Consider the following 17449-nt stretch of genomic DNA (forward strand, 5'->3'; position numbering starts at 1 on the left):
CATGCTTACATATGTTTTCTTGATCTGTCATCAGAGCAGCCCTAGGAGGTAAGCAGGGTATTTCTATTTCCCTTGCTATGAATAAGAAAATTGAGATTCAGCAAAGTTAGGTAACATCACTTGCCCAAATTCACTCAGTTAGCAGGTAGTACAGTTGAGATATGGCATTTTAATTCTCTGCCCACCACACTACATTGCCTCTCCTGTAGAAGAATCATTTAGCTGGGAAGAAAAGGCATTATAAATTAACATCCCAGATACTTCAGTAATTAAGTAGTAAAGTGGGTTTAGAGCTGGGAGCTATGGTGACTCCTGGAGCAGTTAACACAGACTTCCAGAAAGAACTGAGAATTAAGGTTGGTTGTTTGATCAGAAAGAGAAGCAGCTGGAATGCAGAGGGGGTTGGGGACAAAAGCTGGAGGAACCAAAGAGATGTGAATAAGGATTTTAAAATGGAATGTAATCTCCAATACATTTTATGTTAAATTTCAAAATGGAACCATTTTATTCCCTAAAAGGTGTGTCATGAGCCAAAGAGTAATAAAAATAGAAAAATTAAAGTATATTCCAAACCCAACATTTGACCTTTACCCTCATCCCAGGGAGCAATATATAAATTTAGCTGAAAGGCTGTGCAACCTAATTCCAAGTGTAGAGTTTGAATCATTTGGTTCAAATTCAGGTACCACCATTATATAGTTATGTGGCTTTGGGCAAATAATTTCCCTAAACTTTAATTTCCTCACTTGTAAAACAATAATAAAACCTACTTTATAGGGTTTGAGTAGTGGCAGTTAGGATTCAATGTCATGCGCATATTAAGTACTTATCTAATGGAAAACAGTTACTATTAAGAACAGCAATCACATTATTATTCCTAATATTTTTTTAAAAAGTTGAAACTGACCATTGACCAAACAAAGGCTCTCCAGACCAGATTACTATCAAATGGATAAAATATATCCCTATTAAAACCAGAAAGTTGTTTCCTACTCCCAACATATGAACTCTGAATTTGAAACTCTCAGAAGATTAGCTCTGTAATCCAAATTAAGTCAGGTCTAATGGGAAAGTCATGACCCATGCATCTGAAGAGAGCTGAATTCAAATCCCGTCACTTAAGCTTGCTACCCTTGTGTATTTCCTTGGAGTCAGAAAAAAATTAAATCCAGATTCTAGCTTTTCCACCTTAGACAACACACTTTATTTCTTTAAGCCTCCATTTCCCCATCAATAAAATGGTAATAATGATACTCTTTGAAGGGTTTTCGACGGAGGCTAGAATAATTGTAAGTATCATACCTACCACAGTGCTTAGTATATACTAGTTCTCAATAAATTGTAACTGTTCCCTTTACTAGTAATAAGGGACTTAACCTCTCAGGTCTTCTCATCACAACAATAGGGCTGATACCTCAAAGGATTGTTGTGGGATTAAATAAAGTAATAGATGTGATGGCTAGGTGTTAAGGTCTATGTAAATGAATGTATATGCAAGGAGAATGAGAAAAATGATTCGTAATTCTGGATACAGCACTGTTATTGGTAATTTAGTGAACACATTTTATTTTATTTTATTTATTTTTTTTTTTAAAGATTTGATTTTATTTATTCGACAGAGATAGAGACAGCCAGCGAGAGAGGGAAACAAGCAGGGGGAGTGGGAGAGGAAGAAGCAGGCTCTTAGTGGAGGAGCCTGATGTGGGGCTCGATCCCATAACGCTGGGATCATGCCCTGAGCCAAAGGCAGACGCTTAACCGCTGTGCCACCCAGGCGCCCCTAGTGAACACATTTTAAAAATGAAATTTGAGGAAGCCTTATGATTGAGACTGTTAGAGTTGTTTGAATTGACTCAGTTGATTTCTGGATCCCATTGTTCAGGATTATAGTAAAGTCCAGCACTTGGCTCTCCATGCATTCCATAATACAGAAGTGGAGGCTATGCAAGCAGAAAGTTGTTATCAGCTGGCTAGATCATTCCACGTTCAGGTAAGATCATTTTAAACCTTCTCTAAATATCTAATTCTTTTGTTTCATAGTGTTTCAAGTCTTTTAAAAGCTTTCGCACATGAAAAGGAAGATAAACTTTTGTACATACTCTTGGTCTTGTTTGATTTTCATCTTTTAGGAAGATTATGACCAAGCCTTCCAGTACTACTATCAAGCCACACAGTTTGCTTCATCCTCTTTTGTGCTGCCATTTTTTGGTTTAGGACAAATGTATATTTATCGAGGTGACAAAGAAAATGCATCTCAGTGCTTTGAGAAAGTTTTGAAAGCTTATCCTAATAATTATGAAACTATGAAAATTCTTGGCTCGCTATATGCTGCCTCAGAAGATCAAGAAAAACGAGATATTGCCAAGGTACATTTTTAAAAATTGTAGCTATTTTCTGATAGTTATCACTAGACTGTCATGCCTCATTCTTGTTATTGCTAGTAGAGATATGATGGAAGCGGTTTTGTTAGCCGAGCTTTGTTCCGGTTGAAATAACAAACAGTTGACGTATTAAACAAGGTAGAGTAGCTACCACTATTTACCTTGACAGCCCATAGTTGCTGCAGTAAGCCTGCTTCAGCTTAATGATCTCTTTTATCCCAGGGCCATTTGAAAAAGGTCACAGAACAGTATCCTGATGATGTTGAAGCTTGGATTGAATTGGCACAGATCTTAGAACAGACTGATATACAGGTATTTTAGCAATGTTTTTGGTCTTCTATCTGATGTGTTTTTTGAAAGTGTGGTGTAGTATTTCTCCCTTTCATTTTCACTTATACCTTCTTGTTTCCACCATGAAAATACAGGGTGCCCTTTCAGCTTATGGAACAGCTACACGGATCCTTCAGGAGAAAGTGCAGGCCGATGTCCCGCCAGAGATTCTGAATAATGTGGGTGCCCTGCATTTTAGACTTGGAAATCTCGGGGAGGCAAAGGTAGGGAACTGGAAATATTCCCTTCTTACATACTGTCAAGTTGATGCACACTTTTTTAGATGGATTAACTATCTTTTAACAATGTAATTTTCTTTTCTTTCTCTTAGAAATACTTTTTGGCGTCATTGGATCGCGCAAAGGCAGAAGCTGAGCATGACGAGCATTACTATAATGCCATTTCTGTTACAACATCATATAATTTAGCCAGGCTCTATGAGGCAATGTGTGAATTCCATGAAGCAGAAAAATTATATAAAAACATCTTACGGGAACATCCTAATTATGTTGACTGTGAGAATTGTGAACTTCTTTTTTTTTTCAAGATTTTATTCGTTTGACAGAGAGCACAAGCAGGGGGAGCAGCAGGCAGAGGGAGAGCGAGAAGCAGGCTTCCCGCTGAGCAGGGAGACTGATGCAGGGCTTAATCCCAGGTCCCTGGGATCATCACCTGAGCCGAAGGCTCAGCCACCCAGGCGTCCCAAGAATTGTAAACTTTTTTTATGAATTAAAATTCCCACAACAGCAGCAAAATTCAGCCTGAAAAAAATCTTTCTTAGAACCAATAGTAAAAAAATGTGAAAGTTATAATGTCCCCTTTCCCTTGAAGGCAAATTTATGGCTTTAAAAAAACAAAACAAAACAATGCAGCTTCACTTAAATTTACGCTAGAAACTAAAAGAAATAACTAAAAACCAGTTGAACCATATATTTCATAGGGGAGGCGATCTTCAGTGGGTAAGCTACCTTTATTAGACTTTGAAGAACTCCTTGGCTTATTTGGTGATGGATGTACCTTTATGTTGCCCTTGCTCTGATTTCCTGTTAACATTTTTGCAATGTTTATAATAGTAAGAAAGAACACTATTTTATTTGGAAATAATTATTACTAAAATGTCCTACCTTGAGTTTTTACACATATTGTAAAATTTGGAAAGTTTTTAATTAAAAATAATTTATAATACTATACTTCCCTTGAAAGAACCTAAAGCTATGATATTTTGACTCTGGTTAAATCAGGAGCTATTAACTTGGCCCTGATCATGCTGTTATGGATGCAAAAGTGATTTAAAACAAGTAAGATTTTAATTGAATGCCCAGCTGAACTTGAATTGGTTTGATAGGCAATAGTAAGCCATTGTTAGTTGCCTGAGGAGAGTGACATTTTCTGGAGAAAATAACAACTTGCATTTGTGTGACACTTTCTTATTGTTGTTTAAGTGGAAGCCCACAGTTAGAGCCCAGATTTTCTAACTAGTAATCCCTAGTAGTCCATGCTTTCACTGTTTTGCCAGAAGACAAGCAGCTTTTTAAGAAAAAGTGACAGCGTGGTACATCAGAGAGAAACTGGAAACAGAACTGCTCCAAGCTTTTTAAGTAACTGTGGTGGAGATAAGAACTTGGACCAGGGTGCTAACATTGGGAATAGACAGGCAGAGATAAATCTGAGATTTCAAAGAGTGAGACTTGATGGTGACAGAGTTGCTCTTTAACTTGTTAGATTATTAATTAGTTTTATTGGTGCTTAGTATTTTTCACCTGTGGGATTTCTGTTCATTGCATGAATGAATTAACAAAATACAATCATTTTGAAAGTATGAGTTAAAAATTATGATCTTTTATAGCTAATATTTTAAACATAAAAACTTCTAAATGTATATTTTCAGGCTATCTGCGCCTAGGAGCCATGGCTAGAGATAAAGGAAATTTTTATGAGGCTTCAGATTGGTTTAAGGAAGCTCTTCAAATTAATCAGGTTGGTAGTATTAACTCTCAGGTTTGAAAAATAATATTCTCACCTTTTATTTTCATAGTAAATCAGTTTCTCATTTTAATGTCTATCATATGTCTCATATCTTGACATCTCCCTGTTTTATTTTTACTTGTTAAAGATACTAGAGAATAAAAGTCATCTAACCTCTTTGATTGTGGCCCACAGAAATAGCCTTTACATCATAGCCTAGAACGCGTGTGTATACAAACAACTAAAATCAAAGTTTTGCAAATCTTTATGTGCTGTCGCCATGTGCTGTACACTCATGACCTTCCTATATTCCATTCTGTTGCATTTCTTATGCTGATAATTATACACTAAATTGATTTTACAATTCATGAATCCATCTCCACTCTCGATTTGTAAATGTAGCTTGTAAACCTCTTCAGTAATCAGCTATCATGGAAAGGTGATTGATGACTCTGAATCCAAATTACAGATTTTGATTCTTAACACATGTGTGTTTCAGGACCATCCAGATGCTTGGTCTTTGATTGGTAATCTTCATTTAGCAAAACAAGAATGGGGTCCAGGACAGAAGAAATTTGAGAGGATATTAAAACAACCATCTACGCAGAGTGATACTTACTCTATGCTGGCGCTTGGCAACGTCTGGCTCCAGACTTTGCATCAGCCCACCCGGGATCGAGAAAAGGTAATTACTTTTTGTCTCTTCATTTTTTTTTCCTTTTTGTCTCTTTAAAACAAAACTGACACTTGACTCCTGTTTGAATTTTGTTTTATAATGCTTGTTTCTTTTTATAGGAAAAGCGCCATCAGGATCGTGCTCTGGCCATCTATAAACAAGTACTCAGAAATGATGCAAAGAATCTGTATGCTGCTAATGGCATAGGTGATTATAAGACACGGGCAACTGTAGTGATGTGTGAAATAAGCGCTTTCACAGGAATGTTTGTAGATCATAATTTCTCCCTAAAAGTAATAAACATAGTTGTTTTAAAATATGACTTTCAGTTGTTTTTCTGGCTACAATTAGAACATTCTTAAATGTGAGCCTTTTTATAATTTTAGGAGCTGTTTTGGCCCACAAAGGATATTTTCGTGAAGCTCGTGATGTATTTGCCCAAGTAAGAGAAGCAACAGCAGATATCAGTGATGTGTGGTTGAACCTAGCACACATCTACGTGGAACAGAAGCAGTATATCAGTGCCGTTCAGATGGTAACAGTTTATCTTCCAAGATGTTTTTATATTGTGTTGATCGTTGAACAGATGTTTTCTTAACCATTCTGACCCTGCCGTGGAGCATGTGATACTGTGTCTGTTCAGAGACTTACAGTCATATAATGTTAAGGCCAGTCTTTGGTGTTCAAACAGAGATATGAGTCCTGGTGCTACCCCTAATCGCATGCCTTGGGCAAAGGACATCCTCTCTGAACCAGTTTCCCCATTTATAAAATGGAGATCGTGTACCTTAAATTCACAGAATTGTATGAGGATCCAGTATGAAGAGTACTAGATACCATACTTGGTACTAACATGCCTAGTATATCAGTAAGTACCCAGAAGATAGGAGGATTTAATATTTGTTTCCTTGTTTTACACTCTTCTTTCTCAGATGGGAGAAATCGAGTTTCAGAAAGGTTAAATGACATTTTGGAAAAAAAGAAAAACTCCATAGGGATTAGTTTTCATCACTGTAGAATCTTGTTAGGCTTTTTGTATTTGTGGAGAGCTTGAGCTTGAAGTTAAAAAATCGTATTTAGCATCTAGGGGTGCATGGTTTGCTCAGTAGGTAGAGCATGTGATTCTTGAGTTCAGGATTGTAAGTTTAAAATCTTTAAAAATATATATATTTAGCATCTATAGCATATTAAAAAGTAAAAAGGTTCTTAGGCTCTATGGGAAATAGTATGGTCAGAAAAAACAAGGTTCTTACTAGAGGTAGAAGACAAGTGCAGTCAGGCTCCTGGAAGTGGTTAACCTTTTGTCTAAGAAGGGTGGATATTGTTATCAAATTCAGAATATTTGAAAGGCACTAGTCACAAAGATTTATAAAATCCAGACTGCATATGGTAGTCTCAGGGGTGGTGTTTTTGGAGGTAGGGCCTTCCTGATCTGCAGAGTGATAATGTTGCCTTTTAAAAATGCAAATTAATTACCAGGGATATTCAAGGGGAAACTCTCTAACCACCTTCCATGAAAAAGATCTTACCTATGACAGGATAGGTTCCATGGTCAAAAGTGAAGTGTTCATGGCAAAATTGACACCAGTATTGCTATATATTGGTTTTGCCAAGAAGTTAACAACCACAACTGTGAGATTTCACATGCTCATTGGCAGTAGTTTCCACTGATCCTAAAGAAAGGTGGTAGAGAGATTAACCCAGAGGAGCCAGGCGTGTAACTTTTAGTAAGTTGTCAGTCAGCTGATTCTAGATAATATTGCTAGAGATATGAAAAAGGCCCTCCCATCTATTTATCCTTTCAGTGTTGGTCCGAGTTTCAAATGGAAAAACTATTTTGAGTATCTAGTTGTGGGTTTTTTGGGTTTTTTTAAAGCAGATATACATGTTGTGAAAGTGTATCCTGGCGAATGTCAAAAATCATTCTCAAATTATTCTTTAAAATTAACCACTCAATGGGGCGCCTGGGTGGCACAGTTGTTAGGCGTCTGCCTTTGGCTCAGGGCGTGATCCCGGTGCTCTGGGATCGAGCCCCACATCAGGCTCCTCCACTAAGAGCCTGCTTCTTCCTCTCCCACTCCCCCTGCTTGTGTTCCCTCTCTCGCTGGCTGTCTCTCTCTGTTAAATAAATAAATAAAATCTTAAAAAATAAATTAATTAACTAAATTAAATTAACCACTCAAAAGGTAAAATACCTTTTCACATAGCTTTAAAATCACTTGAAATCTTGTTATATGATGACAACATTATTTAATCCTTTTTGTATTTTAACTAATTTTTTCTTTTATTATAGTATGAAAACTGCCTCAGAAAGTTCTATAAGCACCAGAACACTGAAGTTGTGTTGTATTTGGCCCGGGCCCTCTTCAAGTGTGGCAAGTTACAAGAGTGCAAACAGACATTGCTAAAGGTAAGAAGAAAAACTCATTATTCTCATTTAGTTCTGTGGTGCATTGTATTTTTTTACAGTTCTGTTTTATGCATGTTCATATACATATATACGTAACACTCTATTTGGCTAAAATCCTTTTCACATCATTCGATTATATGAAGTATTTGCTTTGTTTCTTAATAGGCTAGACATGTGGCCCCCAGTGATACAGTACTTATGTTTAATGTGGCCTTGGTCCTGCAAAGATTAGCTACCTCTGTTCTGAAAGATGAAAAGAGTAATCTGAAGGAAGTACTTAATGCTGTGAAAGAACTGGAGCTTGCACATAGGTAAAGATTTTGTAGAAACAACTTTTGAAATGCTTTTTTTCTTTAAATCCATTTGTCTCGGGACACCTGGGTGGCTCACTTAAGCGTCTGCCTTCGGCTCAGGGGGTATGAGTCCCACATTGGGCTCCTTGCTCAGCAGAGAGCCTGCCTCTCCCTGTGCCTGATGCTCCCTCTGCTGTGCTCTCTCTCTCTCTGACAAATAAATAAATAAAATCATTAATCAATCAATCCATTTGTCTCTGCTGAAAATCATTTCCCTTCAAGAGAATTTCTATTTAGAAGCATTCCAGTGATTTTTAAGCCAAAGCAGACAGCTGCCACCAGGTGGCACCAAACTGGCCCAGTTCTTGCCAGGTTTGGATCATGTAGCCTCTGCTAGAACTGGCTGGCTAGCCTTGCAGGCTTGCCCTAGATTTTCATTAATCTGACAATAAAATGACCCAGCATTTTACACACTTGAAATTTTTAGGCTTCACTTATATTGGTTTTACTACTTATACTGGTGTGTCTTTCATGGGATATTAATTTTTATTGGGCTAAGATTATTAAGGCCTGTCCTCTTAAAATGTTGAATAGGTTTATTGAGCTTAGCTCAAAATTTACCTTCATAGGATTTGTTTCTAATTCAGTTAGTGGTGAAATCAAAACCTGACATCTCTTCAGGTTTTGTCCAACCTTATTTAAATTCTTAAATAAGCATTTCTTGCCTTGCCTGGTACATTTGTTGCAAGTATTTTCATGGCCTACACCTCCTAACCTCCATGCATATTTAGTAAATACAGTGTTTAGTAAATATTTGTTGCTTGAGCTGATTTTTGGTTATTTATGAATTTACTGAAAATATTAAATATGACTAACTTTGTGAACTTGTTTTTTATTAAACATATTGAGTGTTATATTGATGAGAGTCTTTTTTTAAGTGAGTTTCATTTATAGTTTTATTGAGATGATAGCCTTTCATGTATCAAACAGGTTCATGTAAGTCAGTCAATATGTAAACCTATTCTCAGACTATTTTTGTAGAGCCGATTAAAAATGTAAAGAGCCAGGGGCGCCTGGGTGGCGCAGTCGTTAAGCATCTGCCTTTGGCTCAGGGCGTGATCCCAACGTTCCGGGATCGAGCCCCACATCAGGCTCTTCCGCTATGAGCCTACTTCTTCCTCTCCCACTCCACCTGCTTGTGTTCCCTCTCTCGCTGGCTGTCTCTATCTCTGTCGAATAAATAAATAAAATCTTTAAAATATATATATATATATATATATATATATATATATATATATATATATATATAAAAATAAAAATGTAAAGAGCCTGTTTCATTAGAATTTTTTTTAAGCAAAGTATTTTATTTTCTCATTCCATTTAGATACTTCAGTTACTTGAGTAAAGTGGGAGACAAAATGAGATTCGATTTGGCCCTTGCTGCTACAGAAGCCAGGTAATGTTACTACTTCTGGAAGGTGACTTTGGGTGAGGCAGTGATATCAGTGTGCGCTGGGTGGCCTTCCAGGGGTCAGTCTTTCCCACTCCTCTGTGGGACTCCCCAGCCTGGGTCAAGGCTTTTTTTCTAAGGGTCCTTTCAGGGAATATGACAAAGTCAGTTTAGTACAAGTATTTAAATTGTGTGGAAAAAATACTTTTCTAGCTATCCTGACTCTTTGAGTCACATGTGAAGATAATGTTGAAAATTTTTATATTTGTACTTGGAGAGGACGCTTATACTTTGGAAAGTTACTGTAGTTGACAGTCTTGAGTTTTGAGAAAGTGAGTTAATTTTGCTAATTAAAATATCCCTTAGATATCAGCTAATGATCCTGCTTCAGACTTTTTAGTTAGTATAAGGAAAACAGATGCTCTGAGTTTTTGAACAAAAAGTGTACCAACTGCATTCATGTCTCTGTGAATCTGAAATGTTGTAGGCAATGCTCTGACTTACTGAGCCAGGCCCAGTACCATGTGGCCCGGGCACGCAAACAAGATGAAGAGGAAAGGGAATTACGGGCCAAACAAGAGCAAGAAAAGGAACTGTTAAGGCAGAAACTTCTTAAAGAACAGGTATTTATTGTGTTTGCAGTTATACTAGAACTAAAGAATTGTGTGCAGACATACACCTTGTATGTTAAAAAAGAAGTCCTTCTGATGGTCATGATATTTTTTCAACATAACATTTTGATGCAGTGTTTTCCTATTCTTTCTCCCTCATAGGAAGAGAAACGTCTCAGAGAAAAGGAAGAGCAAAAGAAACTTTTGGAACAGCGGGCCCAGTATGTAGAGAAGACCAAAAATATTCTTATGTTTACTGGAGAGACTGAAGCAACAAAAGAAAAGAAAAGAGGTGGCGGTGGTGGACGGGTAAGATGGGACTCCTGCTCATACTGATGGCCGCAGTGTCTGTTGTTTGACTCCTAGAGCTAAATATCATTGGTTGTGTTTACTCAGTGCTTAATTCTTAAGTTTGACTTCCTCCTTTGCTGAGAGACACTCTTCCAACACAGTGCTTTTGGTGGTATCCAGTACTTATAAATGCATTCCAGGGTTAGTCCAGCACGCTGTACCTCGTAGAGGCCTAAGTAGTTGATGATGTTTGACATCTGAACAGTTCATCCTAATTAGAAGTCTTTAACATTGGGCTTCATCAAGCACCCCTTCCTTGTGACTTGGTAAAAAAAGATCTTTTGTTTGTCAAATGACTGATAGGATCTGGCCTCATTCCACCAGCCAGGAGAGAACTGATTGTAGTCATGTTTGGATTTCAGCGTTCTAAAAAGGGAGGAGAGTTTGATGAATTTGTCAACGATGATACCGACGATGACCTGCCTATATCCAAAAAGAAGAAGAGAAGAAAGGGCAGTGGTAGTGAACAAGAAGGCGAAGAAGACGAGGGTGGTGAGAGAAAGAAGAAAAAGAGGAGAAGGTATTATCAGTGTGTGTGACTAGCTTCATAAAGGTGACAAATGACCTCTCACCTGAATCTTGTGTTAGAATTCGTGAAACCTGGTGATCACTTGATCTTTCCAGACAGTGAAGCTTTTTGTTCCCCCGCTTCTACTTTAATCATAATAATCCTAAGATAGACTCCACCACCAAATCCCCTGAGAACTTGGAGTCTCCACACATCTCCACAGCTTTCCTGTGAGAGCTGCAAGTTAGTCATCATTTCCTTTCTTATGTCTTCAAAATTGTAATATTTATTTGTGGGAAAATGTATGCAATTTAGAATGAGAAAACTGGGTGTGTCCACACTAATTGTCCACGTGCAATCTTAGGAAAGTCACTGAGCCTCAGTTTCCTTTGTGTAAATGGTAATAACGATGCCCACCTCGAGTTTTGCTAGATGTATAAAATGTGAATTAATGTGAAAGAAGGGACTTCGAATCTTCCCAGTGCCATTTGCTGTTAAGTGGTACCCTGCCCATCCCTCAGCTGGAGGTGCCCCTGATGTGTCCCGTTCCTCTCTTGTGGTGTTCCCCTGTCCAGGAACCTCCAGTCAGCTACCTTAGCGAGACCTGTTCTTCCCAGCCCTTCACTGCCTCTACTTGGGGAAGTGCCTCGTGAATTCTTCCAGACACAGACCTGTGGAATGGAAGCTATGATAGGACCGGTAGGCCCAGAATGAGTAGCTAGGAAGGAAGGAAGGAAGAGGAGAGGAAAAATGTAAGGTCTGGAGCCTGGGTCTTTTGTCACATCCTCCATCCCTCCACCAAGTGCAAGATTCAAGCTTATCTTAGATTAATCAGAGGACTTGACAGAAACGTAATTATTTGGTAGACGTCACAGAAATCCATGGTTTTTGCACACTCCTGAGCTATGTACAACGACTGTAGCTGATGGCCTCTGCCCTTGAGGAGGGACAGTGTGGTTGAGGAGAGCACGCATAGAGAATAGTATTCAGAATGAATATGTGTCGATGACAAAGTAGTTTTAGAGTTTCTAGGTATGAGTGAATCTTGACAGACTTTCTCTTGATGTCCACTTTGTAAGACCTCCAAAGGGAGAAGAAGGATCTGACGATGACGAAACCGAAAATGGCCCCAAACCGAAAAAGCGCCGTCCCCCAAGAGCGGAGAAGAAGAAGGCTGTGAGTTTATAATACTGTGGTTTTCATCCCCATTGTAGGCAGGAATGATCACACTACATCAGAATACATTCTTTCCCTGCAGTTTCTTGAAGCACAGATGCTTCTTTTTGAAGTGTATTGGCTGTTGTTTGATTGTTATCATTACACTGCAAACTTAGTTTAACAAGGTGTCCTAATGTAATGTAACCTGAGAGTCTTGAATAATCTGTTGTGTTTGGTCTTCTTTCTTTAGCCCAAGCCAGAACGTCTGCCTCCTTCAATGAAGGGCAAAATAAAATCGAAAGCCATCATATCGTCAAGTGATGATTCTTCAGACGAAGATAAACTTAAAATTGCTGATGAAGGGTAGGAATTGTTCCCTTAGTGTATTCTTCTAATGAAAGAGAAGAGTGGTCACTATGACAAAATGTCTTCCCTCCAGCTTCTTAGAATGTCAAAGCTGGCAGAAATCTCAGCACACAACTTATTCTAGCACTGTCATTTTGTCCTGTCACATGTTCATCCCTCAGAGAAAAAAACCTATTTTGAAATCTTATTTCTCTGTGGGTATTAGCTGAAATTTCCTGGATGGCATCCTTCTATTTTTTTTAATAGTGAAATTTTATTTTATTTTACTGTATTTTATTACTATTTTTTGCTATTTTTTTTATTTTTTTATTTAAATTTTAAGGAGTTAATATCCAGTGCAGTATTGATTTCTAGAGTAGAATTCAGTGATTCGTCACTTACATACAACACCCAGTGCTCATCACAAGTGCCCTCCTTAATGCCCATCACCCATCTAGCTCATCCCCCACCCACCTCCCTCCATCAACCCTCAATTTGTTCTCTGTTGTTGAGAGTTTCTTATGGCTTGTTTCCCTCTCTTTTTCTTTTTCCCCTCCCCATATGTTCATCGGTTTTCTTTCTTAAATTACACATATCAGTGAGATCATACGGTATTTGTCTTTCTCTGACTGACTTATTTCACTTAGCTTAATACGCTCTAGCTTTGGATGGCATTCTTCTTCTTTTTTTTTTTTTAAAGATTTTATTTATTTATTTGACAGAGATAGCCAGCGAGAGAGGGAACACAAGCAGGGGGAGTGGGAGAGGAAGAAGCAGGCTCCCAGCAGAGGAGCCTGATGTGGGGCTCGATCCCAGGACTCTGGGATCACGCCCTGAGCCGAAGCAGATGCTCAAGGACTGAGCCACCCAGGCGCCCCTGGATGGCATCCTTCTAAGTGAAATGTATCACTTTGTTACACTACCAGACCAGCTAAAACTGTTAGAGTAGCCTGATCCTGGTCACATGGAGATGGGACTTTCTTGCGGTGGTGACTCAGCTCTGCCTGCTCCATGAAGGGCTTTTCCTAGACCGCTTGTCCAGTACTGTCCTTTAGCTCATGGCGCACCTGGAGAAGCAGTCTTTGATTTTACTTGTCCTAAGCTTGTCCTTCAAGCTGGAGGTTCCCCCCAACTTGGATCCACAGACTGGGACTCTGAATGCTGTACCACACTGTGTATTTCTTCTGATGGCTGTCATTTCATTCCACAGTCACTTGAACATCCACTAAGAATTCCATGAGATAGTGTGCTGAGTGCCGGGGATACAGAGGAAAGAATCAGACTGTGCCGTCAAGGAGTTTATGCCTTAGAGGCAGTGGAGAGTAACAGATAAACCAAAAACCACATTATCATGGGATAAGCGTTATCACTTAAGGTTTCATTTATTGCTCTCCAGGGACTATACCTAATCTGGAGTTGAGGGGAGGGTTGTAGGAGACAGGCTTTGTAAAAGGAAGGCTGTTTGAGTCTTGGTTAGCATGCTGAGGGAGCTGAGGGTGCTAGTGGGGGTGCTGGCCTCCTACGTAGCGAGCTCTAGGGAACCATCTGTATATGACTTGCAGTTCCCCTTTTCTCTGAAGGCTGACATACATTGGGGTTGCTTTGCCCTTTGTGGCCGGTGTTACCCTGCCAGTGGTGAGAGGCATGTGTGAGCAGAGCAATGAGATGTCTGGTTTGGAATGAGCATTGTTAAAGTGTGTAGGCAGAAGGTTCCTTGTGAGAGGCTGAGCTGCTGCTAAACTATATCCAAGGTCAAGAACAAGTTGATTTGGGTCAATTTTATCAGTTAAACTTGGTCCTGACCATCATGAAGTGTTTGCTCATTTGGCCAGGTAGAGTGGTGGGAATTGGATCCCAGGAGGCCCACTGGCCTTTAGTGTATATATACAGAATGGAAATACAGTGTCCTCCTCTTCGTCACTCTTCATGTCCACGCAGAGTGACTTGAATTACATACTGTATGTCTAGGTTTCTTCTTTCAGATTTAAGCACAAAGACGCTTTCTTCACTGATGCAGAGATGGTTTCATTTCCAAACAGAGGAATGTATTTCATCGTCTTCTCCCTTCTTAGACTGAACCCTGTAGGATTTAATACTCCTTTCCAGGAATATTTGTCATGGAAACCAAAACAGGAATATGCCACAGAAGTATGTCCTCCCATCCAAAGCTCTGGGCTGTGAGCAGCTGTCACAGCAGTTAAGGGAATGCTCTTTCCTTCAGAGCCTCCAGGAAGCCAAGATTTCCTGGGTGTCGCCACTATTTCAAGCATAGGTACAAGTCCCTTTCCCTTTAACCCATCAACTGATAAGTAGAGGGAAACTCAGAGCAGAAGTAAGCAAGCTACAGAAGCCTTTTAGCCCCAGCTTCTTCTCTTAAGTAAGTCTTGTGCTGGTGGAGGGCCCTAGTGCAGCAGCAGATAATGGATAGAAAAGGTGCCTTTGCTCTTTGGGTGTCTGATAAGACGGGGATGAGTCCCACTCATCCAGCCGTGGGAGGGGGTTAATTCCTCAGGGTCTACAGCCAAGCAAGATCCTGGGTTTCACTTCTGCTGTTATGAATTTATTTATAAAAATAAATCATTCCTTCCTTTTTGTAATTTTATGTATGAAATTGAGAAGTGCTTCATTCCGATGAAAGGTACCTGATATAAGCCAATGAGATTCCTCGTTTACTGTTTAAATGCTGTTATAACCAAAGTGCCATATTCTTTTTTCCTTTTAATCCTTTTTTTACTGTGAAATAGATCAAATTTACAAAACAGGACACAAACAAGTATCACAAAATGAACACCTGTGTAAACACCATCCAGGTCAAGAAATAGAACATTAAATGCCATGACATTTTAAAAGCATTCTCTGCTTGTCGAGTCTCCCATTGGCCAGTCTAACCAGTGCTTGTCTTTCCCAGACATCACCGCAACAGCAACAGCAACAGCGACTCGGACGACGGAGAGCGGCGGAAAAAACGTGCCTCTTCAGAGAGCGATTCTGATGAGAACCAAAACAAGTCTGGCAGCGAGGCCGGCAGTCCCCGGAGGCCCCGCAGACAGCAGTCAGATGAGGATTCAGACAGTGACCAGCCAGCCAGAAAGAGAAGGCCCTCGGGTTCTGAGCAGTCTGACAATGAGTCTGTGCAGTCCGGGAGAAGCCGCTCTGGAGGTTCAGACATGGACTCCCGCCCCGCGTCTCCGAGTGCCGAGTCCGATCACGATTCCGAGAGAGGCTCTGATAATGAGGGCTCTGGCCAAGGCTCTGGAAATGAATCCGAACCAGAGGGATCCAACAATGAGGCCTCGGATCGGGGCTCAGAACATGGGTCAGATGATAGCGACTAGGTTTTATTTCATAAATAAGCTTCATCTCTGGAGGAAACTTTTTTAATATATGAAAGCTGTGATAAAAAAAAAAAAACGTTTCAGATGTTTGGTCAAATTGTGAAATTTTTCCTAAGGCAGTTTTTTTTTTCTACCCATTTGTATATTACTAAGCCCCAAGAGATATTTCCTGTGCTAGAGTCCAATATTTGAGTCTCTTGAGCAAATGAAGAATGGGACTATTCTTCATTATGGTACAATTCCACCTGTCGTATGTGAAAACCGCAGTAAAAACAAACCCAGATGCTAAATCATTCCTACAGAGGTTTGACAAACTGGCAGACGTCTCACCATCTTGTATGTTAAGCAGCATACTGTTTTGGATTTTATTGCAATCTTTTACCGAGTGGTGCAAGAAACTTGGTATTAATGTCTTTGTTCCATTTTAAGTTGAGATTGATAATATTTTTATTTTCTGGACGAAGAGGTATCTACTATATAATTGCACCAAAGTACAAGTGAAAGGAAGGTTTTCTTCAATAGTGTAATACCGCAGCCATGTAGATAAAATCACAATTTGTTAGGTCAAGTAAGATGTGGAAAAATGCTTTTCTGTTAGTAGAATGCAAAGATCTACATAAGCCACACAATAAAATTCTTTTACCAACTTTTATGGGTAACATCGTGTCCTTTGTATTTGCTCAGTACATTTGTATATGAAAATTTAGCATAAACAAACTATGCAAGTATTTGGAAGAACCTGAACTAAGCTGAAGGTTGTTTACTTGAAAGTTTTATCATTTTTTTAAAAGATTTTATTTTTAAGTAATCTCTAAACCCAACATGGGGCTCAGACTTATGACCCAGAGATCAAGAGAGTCTCATGCTCTACTGCTGAGCCAGCCAGGTGCCCTAAAACTTACAATTCTTCATAGATTTGTGGAGTTTTTTTAAGATACGTACTGGTACTAATTTCAATAGTACTAGTTTATTTTCAATAATTCAGTGATTAATGATTTATGATTAACGTTTTTATGTTGCACCGTACAGTTCGTAAAAAAGCTGTAATTAGGGGCATCTGGGTGACTCGGTTAAGCGTCTGACTCTTGATTTCAGCTCAGGTCATGATCTCAGGGTTGTGAGACCAAGCGCCATGTCGGCCTCCACATTGGGCATGGAGCCTGCTTAAGATTCTCTCTTTCCCCACCTCCCCTCACACTTTCTCTCTCTAAAAATAAAAACTTTTTGGGATGCCTGGGTGGCTCAATCAGTTAAGCGTCTGCCTTTGGCTCAGGTCATGATCCCAGAACTGGGATTGAGCCCTGCATCAGGCTCCCTGCTCAGTAGGGAGTCTGCTTTTCCCTCTCCCTCTACCTCTCCCCCCTGCTTTTCTCACTCTCTCTCAAATACATAAATAAAATCCTTTTTAAAAATTAAGAAATAAGGGGCGCCTGGGTGGCACAGCGGTTAAGCGTCTGCCTTCGGCTCAGGGCGTGATCCCGGCGTTATGAGATCGAGCCCCACATCAGGCTCCTCCATTATGAGCCTGCTTCTTCCTCTCCCACTCCCCCTGCTTGTGTTCCCTCTCTCGCTGGCTGTCTCTATCTCTGTCAAATAAATAAATAAAATCTTAAAAAAAAAAATTAAGAAATAAAAA

General features: G+C 39.4%; 1 protein-coding gene across 1 annotated transcript in view; it reads left to right on the forward strand.

Moving 5' to 3' along the window:
- Positions 1 to 16463, forward strand: part of CTR9 (CTR9 homolog, Paf1/RNA polymerase II complex component) — a 29135-nt gene extending 12672 nt beyond the window's left edge. The window contains exons 8-25 of the mRNA XM_048216151.2: positions 1883 to 1990; positions 2130 to 2366; positions 2604 to 2693; positions 2807 to 2935; positions 3043 to 3226; positions 4600 to 4688; positions 5176 to 5361; positions 5472 to 5559; positions 5739 to 5887; positions 7646 to 7762; positions 7928 to 8073; positions 9440 to 9511; positions 9993 to 10128; positions 10279 to 10425; positions 10830 to 10987; positions 12055 to 12151; positions 12384 to 12496; positions 15387 to 16463. Of these exons, the coding sequence (XP_048072108.1) occupies positions 1883 to 1990; positions 2130 to 2366; positions 2604 to 2693; positions 2807 to 2935; positions 3043 to 3226; positions 4600 to 4688; positions 5176 to 5361; positions 5472 to 5559; positions 5739 to 5887; positions 7646 to 7762; positions 7928 to 8073; positions 9440 to 9511; positions 9993 to 10128; positions 10279 to 10425; positions 10830 to 10987; positions 12055 to 12151; positions 12384 to 12496; positions 15387 to 15813 (2673 nt within the window). The 3' untranslated portion in view covers positions 15814 to 16463. The remainder of the gene's footprint in view (positions 1 to 1882; positions 1991 to 2129; positions 2367 to 2603; positions 2694 to 2806; positions 2936 to 3042; positions 3227 to 4599; positions 4689 to 5175; positions 5362 to 5471; positions 5560 to 5738; positions 5888 to 7645; positions 7763 to 7927; positions 8074 to 9439; positions 9512 to 9992; positions 10129 to 10278; positions 10426 to 10829; positions 10988 to 12054; positions 12152 to 12383; positions 12497 to 15386) is intronic.
- The last annotated feature ends 986 nt before the right edge of the window (positions 16464 to 17449 follow it).

Source organism: Ursus arctos, unplaced genomic scaffold (assembly GCF_023065955.2).
Source record: "Ursus arctos isolate Adak ecotype North America unplaced genomic scaffold, UrsArc2.0 scaffold_23, whole genome shotgun sequence".
NCBI classification, from domain to species: domain Eukaryota; kingdom Metazoa; phylum Chordata; class Mammalia; order Carnivora; family Ursidae; genus Ursus; species Ursus arctos.